We start from the raw sequence: 13852 nt of genomic DNA on the forward strand, positions 1-13852 counted from the left end.
CTATCTGGGAAGCCTTGGCAGCTGAGACACACGAGATGAACTGTCCAAATCTGGATAGCAAGCCAGCACCACACTGCTGCAAAATGAAGGAGTGATGTCACACTCTCCAGATGTCACCCGTCCATAGAGGGAGGGTCCAGGGAGAGGGAGGAGACGGCTGTCTTCATCGTCTGGAAAGGGTTAGTTTCTGTTTAATGCACCAAAGCACGAGTGCCAAAAGAGAGAGTGGCTGGTTCTTCCCAGTGAGTGTTATAGGACAGATCAGTCTCTTAAACCCAGAGTCCCAGGACCTCAGATACTTTGACCCAAAGAATTTCCCTTTCAAGAACAGATCTGGAACTCTGAAGTAAAGAACAGTATGATTCTGTCTACTCTCTTTTACTTAACATTTGTCATTTTATCATGATGATGGCTAGATCAAGAAGTGCTCCCAACAAGAAGAACATATGGGTTAATGTCATTAAATCTTAACGATAAAGGACGCATTGACTCGACAGTCAGGTGTGAGTGCTCTGATGGGAAGCATAATCGCCTGTGAATTACTATGGATTATAAAGGATTTTTTTTTCCTGCAATTTATGGAGGGCTCTGGACCATGTCATCTTAACTCAAAAGTCAATCGGTAACTGCACATCTTGATGATGGTCCAGAGCAGTGACCTGAAGGCATCAAGCACTTCTGCGGCGAGTCCAGAGTAGCTTGTGCTGCATTTGCATGCCTGGACCTTTCTGACTTCCCTCGCAGCCTTCCGAGTTTATGATCCAGTTACGCCTCCGGTGGAACTGACCTCAGAAGAATCCTTTGCTGGGCTCTGACCCGTATCTTATTAATTCGTAGTTAGATTTATTTTGTTTTTGACTGAATTTATTTCTGCTCCACGGGCCTGCATTCTTTTCCGTGGCTAAATGTGCTCTCTCAAAGTATAATGTATTTAATTTGGTCAGTTCTGTACATCATATAATGGCAAGGGAGAAGAAAAGAAAAGGGGAACATCCGAGTCGGGAGGCAACGGTGCAAAATAAATAGTCATATTTTCACGTAGTGGGTCTGATTTTCTCCGTGAGTTGAGATGGTCTTCTTAGAAGTAACATGCTTTACTGATGCTCAGAGTCTCTGGTGACCTATAGCAGTGGCTGAGTCCCCTAAGCCAGGGCTTTTGAAAAGCTCCTGTGCACGCCAATCCCCTGATTCTGCAGGGCTGGGGTGGGGCCAAAGACGTTTCTGACAAGCTCACTAGTGATGCTAAGGACCGAGCAACAAGCACCTAAGTCACCAAATCAAAACACCAGCTCTCCAACTCATCACAATTCATTTTATTCCACAGCATGTATAAGGGAATGTTATTCTCAGGAAGATGTTTAGGATTAAAATAATTAAAAAAAAACCTTGAAAGTACACACATTTATGTATCTCTTCTTTTCATTAAATATATATCTGTTTGGCAAAAAAATGTTAGACTCTTTTGTACAAAAACAAAGCAAAAAAAAACAAAAAACAAAAAAACAAAAAAACAACCAACCCCCAAACCCTTGCAAATTGTCAATACTTGTAATAATTACAATGATGTAAACTTGGATGTCTGACAGCTTGACCATCCTGCGGGGCCTGTGTTATAGCAGAACCCCCAGAAGGTAACACCAAACCCGTCGAGAGGGGCCGCCTGCCACGGAGGCGTTTCGGTTTAGTATATTAGAGATGGGGATGACGACTGATTTCACCATTTGTGCTTTCACCTAAGGGGCTGGAAGGGTGTGAGGCGTGAAGAAGGCAGGTGTGGGCTGGGGCAGAGAGAGGACACCCAAGACTAGCTGGCGAGGAAAGAAGGTTGGGCACGCTCACAGTGCAGACGTGAAATGGCATTGGACCTGGGACTGGGTCCGGAGACCCGGTGCGGTCCACGGCTAGAACGAGGTTTCTGCTGCTGCCCTTGGAACCAGAGAGGACCAGCACAAGGCAAAGGCCTGCATGGAGGACGGAAAAGACCTGAAAGCAGATTTCGAGTCACAGGGAACTGGTGGTGTGAGCGGACTCTGGAGAGAAGGGGAATGAGGAGGCGGTGTTTGGTCTTCTCCAGCAGCTAGGCTGTTTGTTCCAGACACAAGCACTGGGGCAGTCCCTTCGGTCTGACAGGCAGGTTTTGGGGCAGTCTGGTGCTGCCGGCTTGCACCCTCCAGGGAGGGAGGACGGGCCTGCTGGGGAGGGGGGTGAGGATGGAAGGGCCCTTTGGCTCTCTTATTGGCGGTGGGTTTTGCTCTGCTCCCATCGGTAGACTGCAGCAGTGGGAAGTGACCTAAAGCAATGGAGTCTAGAAACAGAATCAGGGCAGTGAGCAAGACGCCAGGTAGGGGTAGAAGAATGCTGGGGCTAGAGGCGAGGCCAAAGACAGTGTTGACCCACAGCTTCTCTGCACCGCGAGAGGGTTCCGAGGCGTGGGTGTGTTTTCATTCTTCTCTCCCGTTAGCTAGATTTTCCAGTTTTGGAGGGGGCGCTTCTGGGCCCGGCCACTTCAGTTACAGTCATAGACGAAGTCATAGTTGCTGGGCTCCTTGGGGATGGGGGGAGGTGCGTCAGGGATCTGAATGTTTTCCAGGTCGAGGAGGCGGAGCTTGATTTCCATGCTGAGCAGGGTGTCCAAGTCATTCCGGGTCAGCTCACTCATCATGTCTTTCCCCAGCAGTGCATTCAGCCCGTCCGTCCAGATACAGTACTGGTGGAAAAGGAGGTGACAAGGGTAATTACTGATGACAATGACAAGAGTAGTGACAGTGGTTAACAATGACCACGCAACGTGTGCTGGGCTCTGTGCTAAGTGCTCTGCCTACATCACCATTTAATAAAGTTGACACTGCTGGTATCCTCTCTGTTCTGCAGATGAGAGAACCGAGGTGCTGAGAGGCCGAGGAACTTGGTAGCGGGTGGAGTGGGTGGGACTGGAACTCAGGCAATCTAACTCTAGTGCACCTGCACTCTTCTGTGCAAATAATGCCTTCTTATGTAATAGTAGGAGGATCTGAGTTCTGCATGACCTTGCAACGTCATACCTTCAACATCCTACCAGTGAGTCTGCTTTTAAGCTATTGGTAGTATATATCCCAACATGCCCAGACTCAGCATTAGGTCGAGGCTGCTTCTTCCCTGACTCCAAGCACGGTTCCTAGTCTAGTGGCTAATCTCTGCCTCTCCTCTCTGATTCCTAACACTCACAACGTTAGCCCACTCTTACCCGGGAGCCAATGATGGTCCCACCTTGGCATTTCTCAGCAAAGGGCTAGGAAATAACGTTCTGCTGCCCAGTGTCTGGTGGACAAAATGGCTACAACTGTTGGCTGATCTTCATGGGAGGTGGGCTGGCTGCCTGTCTCTTCTCCTTGAGTCTCTAGTTTCCAGGTTTTTCCTCCTTCGGGTCTGGGAAGCCTGGTTCCTGGGGACATAGCCGATCTTGGAAAGCCTTCCAGAGCAGCCAACTAAGAATTTGGTTCTTCCTTTCTCATTAAAATTGACCCTGCCTTTTGTTTCTCCAGTAGACTGTGAACTCCTTGAAGAAAGAAACTCTACCTTGTTTATCTGAGGACCTGATTTGCTCTTATCATCCTCCCTCCCAGAGGCTGTAGCCCTGGGACTTGTATTAGAGCCAAGATACCTGGTGGCTGAACTAGCTTCTGATGTCAGCATCTGAGAAAACCGTCTGCATTCTGGAAGCTGTGCTCCGCTCGCCTTTTAGTATATCCTAGTCCTCTGTAGGACCTCTGTGATAGCAATTGCTCTGTTCTTACTGTCAGACTAGTCTTCCTTCTCGAATGGGCTCTAGATTACCCCCTCTTCTGCCCTCACTGGGTCAAGTTACAATTCCAGACCCTATACTTAGCCTGTCCTTTGCACTGTGCTTACCTGGAATATAACAGCAGATCTCAACATAAAATGTACTATAGGACTGCAAGCACTTTACAAATCTTAAGCCACAGTGATCTGGAAATCTCACCCTGATGCACATCTCAGGCACCCCTTTTTAAGCTGAGGAGATGCACCATGGGTGTATTATGAGGGTGTATGTCTGGGTAGTGCGGCCCTGAACTATAGAACTTTGCCTTGGCTGTGTGAGCTCTGCCAAAGTGTCTGACCCATCTAAACACCAGCTGCGTGCTAAGAGACATCTGGAAGTATTCATGTCCTCATGAATCCCTCAGACAGATTCTGAACTCATTGAAACATTCCTTTCCACATAAATAACCTTCATAAAAATAGATACAAAGGTCCTACCCTGGAGATCCTGATCTTGTAGATCTTGGGTGAGTAAATTTTACTTAGAAAAGCTTCCAGTTAATTCTGATATACTTCCAGATATGGGGGCCACTGAACTCCATGTGCTCTGAGGCCCCTTCCAGCTCTAACACTGTTTGACTGTAAATCCCTAAGCCCTGGGCTTACTGCTTCTTGTACAACCATCCCGGTCCTGGCCAGCTTCCTAGTACGGATTAATCTGACCACAGGAACACTTCTGTGGTGTCTTTCTTTTGAGAAGCAGCAGGTACAGAAAATTTTATTAAAGAGTGCATCAACCAATAAATAAAAACTCGGTAGGACTGAATCTGAGTGGAAAGTATCAAAATGAACTTAGTGTATTTTATCTTTAAAGAAATAATGTAACTCCCAGTCTGCCCATAAAAAGGCCTAAAAATAATGACCAACCAAGTAATAGCAAGCACACCTAATGCCCAGATTCTGGTTGCTAAATACCATTTTCTACCAAAAGGGACCATGGCTCCACAGAGAAAAGGCAGGAAACATGCAAGATGAGCCAGACATATTTTGTCATAGCAGAATGACTGAAGGTTGCCAAAGACATCTGGGGTCATGTCAATAGGACTCAGAAACCAACCAGAAGGTGTTCCTACTTTCTCTAGATAGGATTAATATGGACACTGATAATGACAATCGCTGCAACCCATTAAAACACAAATATGTTTAAATCCATTACTTCATAATGATACTCCAACACCAAAACCACCTCGTTGTTCTCATTTGGAAGATGCGCATTATTTGGAAGACTGACAAGAAAAGTCAAGTATTTAGCCTGCTTGTTACATATAAACTGTGTAACCTCAAATATGAGGCCCGTTTCCCGCTAATAAATGAAGAAGGAATGACTGAATTGAGATACCAACCTTTCCAATGTCTAACAGGTCCAAGAATCCTGGCAAAAATCATCAATGGCTGCTAACATCCCCCAGAGAGACAACCAGACACCACGGAAGAATGCAACACCACTGTTGCTTAAAGTTGAGCCTCAATTAGATGAATCCTCTAACTGCCACGTAATACGAAATACGGGAGACAGATAACCATGTGAAATAACAGCACATGTTATGGCAGGCAGAAGAATACCCTCCTTTTAAGGGAGATCACGTCCTGGAGCCTGTGAGTATGTTAGGGTGCACGGCAAAGGGAATTAAAATTGCTAATCAGCTGACCTGCAAATAGGAAGGTCCTCTGGGATTGTCCAGGTGGGGGTAATGTAATCACCAGGGTCCTTAAAAGTGGAAGAGGGAAACAGGATAGGAGTGAGCGAGAGAAGGGAGAAAGAAGGCGAGTTTTGACTACGGAGGAGGAGGTCAGAATGAGGCAGTGTGGAGACTCAACCGCCACGGTTGTGGGTGAATGGAGGCTGTGGCCAAGGGATGCCGGTGGCCTCCAGAAGTGCAAAGGGGGAGGAAACAGATTTTCCCCTAGAACCTCCAGAAAGGAATTCAGCCCTGCCAGTACTTTGATTTTAGCCCAGAAAAGACCTGCATCAGACTTCTGACCTCCGGAATTCATGTTGTTTTAAGCCACTAAATGTGTGGTAATTTGTGGAAGCGGCCACAGTAAACTAATACAGATAATTATAATCAGCAAAATCTAGACTCTCAGCAAGGTTATCAGACAGATGACCTGGGTTTTTCAATGAATAAATTGCAAGGAAAAAAAAGCATAAGCAGATGCTCCCAAGAGAGGGAGGGAGAGAGAGAGAGAGAGAGAGAGAGGGAGAAAGGGAGGAACCTATAGATTCAAGGAAACTGAAGAAACATGTTGACCAATTGCTATGCATGGATCTTATTTGGATTCTGATCTGAACAAAGTATAAAAGAAAGAAAACACACAATGGAGACAAGTGGAGAAGTCTGAAAACTGACTACAGATGGTAGTATCAATATGTTAAAAAATCGGCTGTGATAATGGTATTGTGGTTGGTTTCAAAATGGATGCTATCATTTAGAGATGCACACAGGAATATTTACAAATACACGATGTATCTGGATTTGCCTTGCTAGGAATTTGGAGGGGGGCAAATGGGCATGGGTGTGGGTGTGGGTATAGATGGGTCCACTTTGGCCCTGAGGTGATTAACTGCTGACATTGGGGGATGAACACAGGCAGGAAGCTGGGAGGTCGGGTCCTGCTTCCTGCCTCCCTAGCAACACAGTGCAGGGGTCAAGGAGACAGGGTTCCTGGAGCAAGGCTCCGTGGTTTCAATTCCAGCTCTGTTACTACTGGTTTGACCTTGGACAGGCTTCTTAACCTCTTTGTGACTCATTTCCCTCCTTTATCAAATGGGCATAATAGTTTGTTTCTCTCAGAGGTATAATGAAGATTAAGTGAGGTGAAGTACATAAGACACGGGATGGTGCCTGGCACAGAGAAATCCAGGCTAGTTGCAATTACTATTATCTTTGCAAATGTTGAGGTATTCGATTTTGAGAGGCCTCTCTCCTTCATTTGATGAAGATATCTGTAATAGGACTTCCTATTTTATTGAGTGATTATGCAAATAAAATGAGGTAATACATATGAAAGAGATCTGAAGAAATTAAGTGTTCACAAGTGTATGGCATTTTTCTCCTCACCGTATCAATAAAAGGTGGCAGTTGCAAATAAAAATTTGGCAGTCTGAGAACATTTGTCCTTAACTGGAATTAATGCACCCTGGGAAATACAGCCTTGCATAGATTTAAATAACATCCACAGTTCTACTTTCTAAAGTAGTTTTCCATACAGCTGTATACTTCTTAAATACGATGGCCTGCCTGTGTATAACCACAATTTTATTTAAAAAGAGAAGCAGTAGGCCTCAGTATCTATTTTCAGAAAGATGAAGACAAAGTCATACCCTTTTGCAAACTAAATGTCAAGTTACACAGAATTACACTTAAGCACCATTCTAAATGCAGGATTTGCATCTAATCTTTCCTCTTTCTTTGGGATGTACAATTTTATTCAAAAGCTTTAAACCAGTGAAAAGCAGATACTGAATAACTTCTAAATGAGCAGAGTCTCCTCGGGGAAATGGGAAACAAAAGTCAGATTCTATTAAAATGTTCCCTTCCTTTCTAAAAGCTGTTTATGCAACCACACGTAAAACAAAAATTTGAATGGTATCGTCTAAAAATAACAGTTTCGAGCGTAATGTTGGGCTCCTGTTTACAAGAGAACGAGTTACATCAACCATATAGCTGCTATTTCACCTTACAAATACATTTTCCTAGATCTATGCTAAATATTTTAAATATAGCTGACAAGCGTGCTTCAAGGAGAAAAACAAATTATACATATAACAAGATGTCAAAAAGGAATAAAATCACCTCAAAAATAAAATTACAACAGCAGAGACAGCCCTAAATCTCTTAAAATAACTTAAGGAAACATGGTAGAAAACCTACTTCATCAAATGTTTTAAAGAACAGAGACAAGTTTATCTTGGGAAGACTGTGACTAAAAATTCAATACTCAATGAAAACCAAAGCTTCATCAGGGCTGATTCTTCCTCGGGGTTGACAATTATGCCCTTGTTGAGTATGAAGCATTTGTTCATTCTCTTTCATTACCATGAACTCTTGGTCAAGCTAGTAAGAGGCTGAATCTGTGATAACTGGTGGTTTTTTAAAAAGTTTCCATTCTATACCAAATCAACGAGATGTTCCTTTGTTCATGATTTTTCTTAGGCAGGCTTTTTTTTTTTTTTAAATGAAATTTCTTTCCAATATTTCTCTCTTGCTTGTTTCTCTAGGAAAAAAAAAAAGTGACATTGTCTCACAAATTAACCCCACTGAGACCCTTACCTCGTGCTTGTCAGGAGCTATGAAGTTCAGCTGGCAGTTTGAGTCATACAAGATGGAGAAAGCAAGTTCAAGCACCTCCTACAAGGGATCAGAGAAAACACCACAGTGAGGAAAAAGGGGCACATTCATTCTGCAGTTATAAATGGCTGCGGACTGAACATGGAGTGAGTGCAGACATGGGGGCAGCAGTGAGGCTGATGGGAGGAAGGGGCTTTTTTTTTTTTTTTTTTTTTTTTTTTTTAAATCAAGGTTCACAGCACATATCCTTCTGTTTAGGGGAGGGTCTGCATGAACCAACTCATTTAATTCTCAAGATAGTCCTTGTAGCAAGTGTGATCATTCCTCTTTTAGGGGAAGGAGCTTGGAGAAGTTAAATCATTGTCCAAAGCCATATAACCCCAAAGCCATGATACTCTTCTTTCTTCAGCTCCTCCCTTCCAGGTCCAGGGAGACCTGAGAAATCGTAAACTTTTCCCCAACCAGCAGATTAAGGGCTGCTCTATCTTTGATCACCCCCAAACAGACAGATGTCCATAGAGGTATGAACTTCCTAAAATATGGAAGCTACATGGGAGCCAACGAGGCTTGTGGATGAACTCATTATCTTTAGGTCCTTTAATCTTTGAAGTACTGTAGAGCAAAGGCTACATAAAACTTAGGTGTTATCCAGAGGCTGCAGAGTATAAAGGAGAAGCAAGGGCTGTATGACCTTGGCTGAGACACTAACTGTCATGTCTAATATGTATGTTAAAATACACTTCTCAAATTATATGTGCTGTACATTATTGGGTACAATGATTATTCTATTGGTTTGAGCAGTTAGTGGGATACGAACTTTAGAAGACAGTCATGGCACATCTCAACACCTTAAAAGCTCCTAATCTGGAGGGAAAGGGCCAAGTGTACCCATATTGGTGCTCTGCATTGTTACAACACACACATACTGCATAATTTCCTAAGAGGGCAGATCTTTCCACATCATTCTCTGCTTACTATTTGTCAGAGGATTTGCCTTTGGCCAGTAACTCACAGCAAGAATGCCCCAGAAAGAAGATGGAAGGCAAACAGATGAGGTCAGTGCCTCCAGATTTCAGAATTTCAAATGGGTTAAAGAATTCTTGCCAAGTGAACACTTGAAGGCCTAGCATTAGCTGGATGTCTCTCCTGACACAGTCAACCACCCGGCTATTTGGGCTCTCGTGGGGTTCGTCTGTGTCTGACTTGCCTCCAGCTGTCCCCTCATTAAGAGGGAGCAGCTCTTATTCTGGGCCTAGACCTACTGGTGTCTCAAGCTCTTACAGCCTCCTCACCCTGCCAGAAATAGGAGCAAGTGAAGGAAAGAATGCCGAGTCAGGAATGGGAGCTATTCTGCAAACTACCTCTCTCCTCATTTTCATTACTTCTTCCTTGGGCCTCTATTCAGGCCTGCCCAGTGGAGATCAATAATACTAAAAAAAGAGTTCACCAAAACAAACAAAAACATTTTTTTTCTATTAAGTTTAGCATCTCTCTTGGGTCTTTTAGTTTGTCATGGGCCCTACTAGTGGCATCATAAATTGGTGTCATCTTTAAAAAAAGCAAAAACAGTCAGGCAATCCATATCAAGAATCAGGGATCCCATTACTGGGATTATTCCTAAAAATCAAAAAGCAAGCAAATGCCATATACATTGTTACCTATAAGAATATAACATGAGAACTAAATAAATGTCTTCCCCAATTTGGGTAAACCATTAAAGAAATCACAAATTAGCAGAGAAATATATTCAGCCAGCCACTGAGTACGATAGTTATGAAGATCTGATCTTAAGTGAAAAGAAGCAGGAGAAATGAACATTATTTACATACTGATCACAATTATGAACAATGTCTACCTGTGGACAGAGACTGGAGGCAAATAAGGTGAAATGAAAATAATTATGTTAAGGGGCTGGGATCAGAGGTGATTGTTTTTTTCTTTTAAAAAATGTGAAACTTTTTTCAATAAAATGTGAAGCTCTGATCTCATTAATTCATAAAGATTGTTTTTAGATTAGGAACATTGATATAAATGATGATTTCATACTAATCTCAGCGTCATTCATTAGGAAAACTGACTCCTGCTTGAGAAATTGGGGAGAAAGGAGACGATGGGCTTTGCTGTGAACGACCAGTCGGTATATGGTGACAGCCCTAGGTGACCTTTGGAGGTCACTAGGAAAAGGTGAAATTCACGAACGGATTTCTGGGCCGACGCTGGACAACTGGCACTCTGCTGAGGCAGTCACATGGCTCATCCCCTTGTTAATGACAGCTAGGGTGAACACAACCAGAGCCCAGACGCAGCCTCTTGACTAGGTGCTGAGGTCACCTGAGGCCAGAGTGTCAATGTGGCTGTCCTTGTGACACTTTCTCTTCTGCAGAGGCACAGAGAAGGAAGAGAAAGGAGGGAGCCTGCCAACTTTGGGTTTTGCCCTCCTAAGGCGCAAACCAATGAGGACGTGAAGGAGCGGAGTCGTCATGACCTAGATTCCTGATAAACACAGGCAGGAAATGGGAAATTCGTGAGAATGTCAATCCCCACTTTCATTTCACCAAAGCTGCCTGGGAGGGGTGGGAGGAATTAATTCTCTGATCCACATGCCTGCATTAAAGGCTGCTATCGCCTATAATGAGTTTTATTGACGTCCCTGGCTTGTTGTCATTGAGTCACTGGTGGAGGTCAGCTCTTCAAGGCTACAGAGCTGGGAGCGATGGCACCTCTCAGACTAACACTCCAGAAGCTGCCACCTGTCCAAACCGTCTGTGAAGGATAGAGGTGCCAGGAGGTGGTAGAAGAGGGGTCATGGATCTGGGGCAGTGTCCCCCTCAGGGGCTTCGTCACACTCCACAGCATTCAGACATCTGATGCTCTGGGGCTTTGCTACTCACGACCTAAGGTCCTTTATTCCCTCTGGATTTAATTCCATGAAAAATAATGTTCAGGAGCTCCTATTTTCATTCTCTATTCCATTAATTTACATCTCTCAGCATGTGGAGGAAGGCCCGGGATGGGAGAGTTCTGGGGATAGAGGAGGCAGGAGAATCTGAACATCCCACCCCTCAACCATGCCCTGGGGCCTCTGACCCCATCCTCAACTCTTGGGCCTGCGTGCAGTGACAAGGCATGCTGGGTCAGGAGAGGCTCAGAGAAACTCTAGACATGGATGGCACTTTGTTTTGGGGACTGCCATTTTCCAGCAGGCAAATGTCAGATTGAATACAAGAGTAGAGTTTTATGCAACATATTTTCAGTATTCAGCGCTGGCTGCCATTCCTTATATTGTTTTGGGGTGACACGTCTCATTTGGCCATTTTTCCCAGCATTCCCTTGAACTATGTTGGTTCTCCACCATCTATTCAGGTTGTCTGGAGGGCAAAGACACAGGATATAACTTGGCATGTGAGTGTGCTGAATATGGCCATAGGCATAGCAGTAGATTTCATAGCTAAAATACACTGCTGCTCATCTATAGATCTATGAGTTTGAGTTTCTATTTTAGAAGGCAAAAATTACTCATTCATGTAATACATAATAATAGAGGATACTGCCTTCTTCGGGCGGCTATAACTTTCTGGCCCCAATCTGTCTTAACATTATCAGCCAATAGTTCTCCAACCCATTTTCTTCTCTCGGTCCTCTGTCTCTCTGGTCTTTTGTCTCTCAGTCCTGTACTCTGAATTCAATGTTTCTCAATCAGAGGATGTTCTTTCATATGTTGGAAGGACCCTGTGCCTTTTCACATACTCTCTCCTCTTTCTAGAAAGTCTTCCTCTCGCTTAGCAATTCCTTTTCAAAACCCAGCTCGGACATCATTGCCCCTGGGAGTCTTTCTCAAGTCTCCTGGGCTCTCCCTGTATTTAAATGTCCCAGAGTTTTGTAGTGAAAAGATGAAAAAAAGAAAAAATAAGAAAAAAAGAAAAAAGAGCCATATGTAGTGAAAAGAAGAGCCATATGCACCCCAATGTTCATAGCAGCAATGTCCGCAATAGCCAAACTGTGGAAGGAGCTGAGATGCCCTTCAACAGATGAATAGATAAAGAAGTTGTGGTCCATATATACAATGGAATATTATTCAGCCATCAGAAAGGATGAATACCCAACCTTTACATCAATATGGATGGGACTAGAGGAGATTATGCTAAGTGAAATAAGTCAAGCAGAGAAAGTCAATTATCTATGGTTTCACTTATTTGTGGAACATAAGGAATAGCATGGAGGACATTAGGAGAAGAAAGGGAAAAATGAAGGGGAGGAAATCAGAGGGCGAGATGAACCATGAGAGACTATGGACTCCGAGAAACAGACTGAAGGTTTTGGAGGGGATGGGTTGGCCCAGTGATGGGTATTAAGGAGGGCACGTACTGCATGGAGCACTGGTTGTTATATGAAAACAATGAATCATGGATCACTACATCAAAAACTAATGATGTATTGTATGGTGACTAACATAACATAATCAAATTAAATTAAATTAAAAAAATAAATGTCCCAGAGTATAGACAACATTGGATTATCATTGCATATTGGCACATAAGTCTTATATCTACTAGACACCCAGGGCCAGGGGCCAGGTTGTATTTATCTTTGAATTCCTAGTTCCTGGCACAGATCTGATAGAAAGAAGATACTCAATCTCATATGAGTATGAATGATGAATGAAGTAAATCTCAACAAAAGGCTTTTGGGTTAAGACCAGAGTTTTCAAGATGATGCTAGAACATCAGCTCCTAGTATAATCTGCTTCTTATTTCAGGTTCATGAATCACACTGGAAAAATAAAAGCTGGATTCTAGGACATGGTGAGATGGAAGCTTCTGATATGTCAAATACATTCCTATCTGTATCAGTGAAATCTGGTCAGATTGGTTCCTTTCCTTTTTCTATTCCCAGGACCTTGGACAGTGCCCTGCATCTCAGATGCTGAATGAGTGAGAAGTCCTGTCATTTACCAATGTATTGCTATTAACAAAGTGTCTCCCTTATGGATGCTAATGTCAGTTTGCCTTGCTCAGCAATTAAACTAACCAAAGTCCCACGGCACAAAATGTCAGAACCTACCCTCCAGTTGGAAAAACTGTCTGAAGAGCCAGCAACACACATTGGTTACTGCCCACTACCATGTACCAACAGACCTCCTGTAGACATATTTTGGTCAATTCTCCCTTCAAGCTGCAGATATCCCCTTTTCTACCAGAAGTCTCAGAGGTAGGGAGCAGCAGGCCTGTGGAGTACTAGGAGAAGGGGTGTGGGTACGGGGGACTGAGGAAGGAAATTCTTAGAACCATGGGTTTCCTTTCTGCCTTTTGATGTTTTGCCTGATGAACCAGGTGTATGAACACTCAAAACATTGCAAAACAAACAATTTTCATGTGTATGCAATGAAAGCACCAGGCTGGTGGAAATACTGCCTGTCTCAGCACCCAAGGTAGCCTGGAAGAGCTGGGGGTGACTGGAACATCTTAACCAGGGGATACCCGGGACTAGCCTCCACTTGCTATCATATCTCTGTGTTTATAGCAGTGTGCCCCATCCATCCATCCATCCATCCATCCATCCATCCATCCATCCATCCATCCATCCAATTTTCCATGAGTGCCATGACAAAAAAAATAGATTGAAAAATGTCATTTACTCTGTTTTGTTGGTCTCTACGGGGAGAGGAGTCTGACACAGGAAGGCCACAATCCACCCACACATATCATATGCTCAAATGAGATCATCATCTCCACCCCTGTTTC

At 43.7% G+C, this 13852-nt stretch overlaps 1 protein-coding gene across 2 annotated transcripts in view; it reads right to left on the reverse strand.

Annotated features, from left to right (window-relative positions):
* Window positions 1-1304: 1304 nt before the first annotated feature.
* The window catches only part of ELMO1 (engulfment and cell motility 1), a 519605-nt gene continuing 507057 nt past the window's right edge, over window positions 1305-13852 (reverse strand). For both annotated transcript variants that reach the window (XM_021699424.1, XM_044920201.1), the window contains 2 exons: window positions 8094-8171; window positions 1305-2707 (listed from right to left, as the gene is read on the reverse strand). In XM_021699424.1, coding sequence (XP_021555099.1) covers window positions 2507-2707; window positions 8094-8171 — 279 coding nt within the window. In that variant the 3' untranslated portion in view covers window positions 1305-2506. The remainder of the gene's footprint in view (window positions 2708-8093; window positions 8172-13852) is intronic.

Source organism: Neomonachus schauinslandi, chromosome 12, assembly GCF_002201575.2.
Source record: "Neomonachus schauinslandi chromosome 12, ASM220157v2, whole genome shotgun sequence".
In the NCBI taxonomy this organism is placed as follows: Eukaryota; Metazoa; Chordata; class Mammalia; order Carnivora; family Phocidae; genus Neomonachus; species Neomonachus schauinslandi.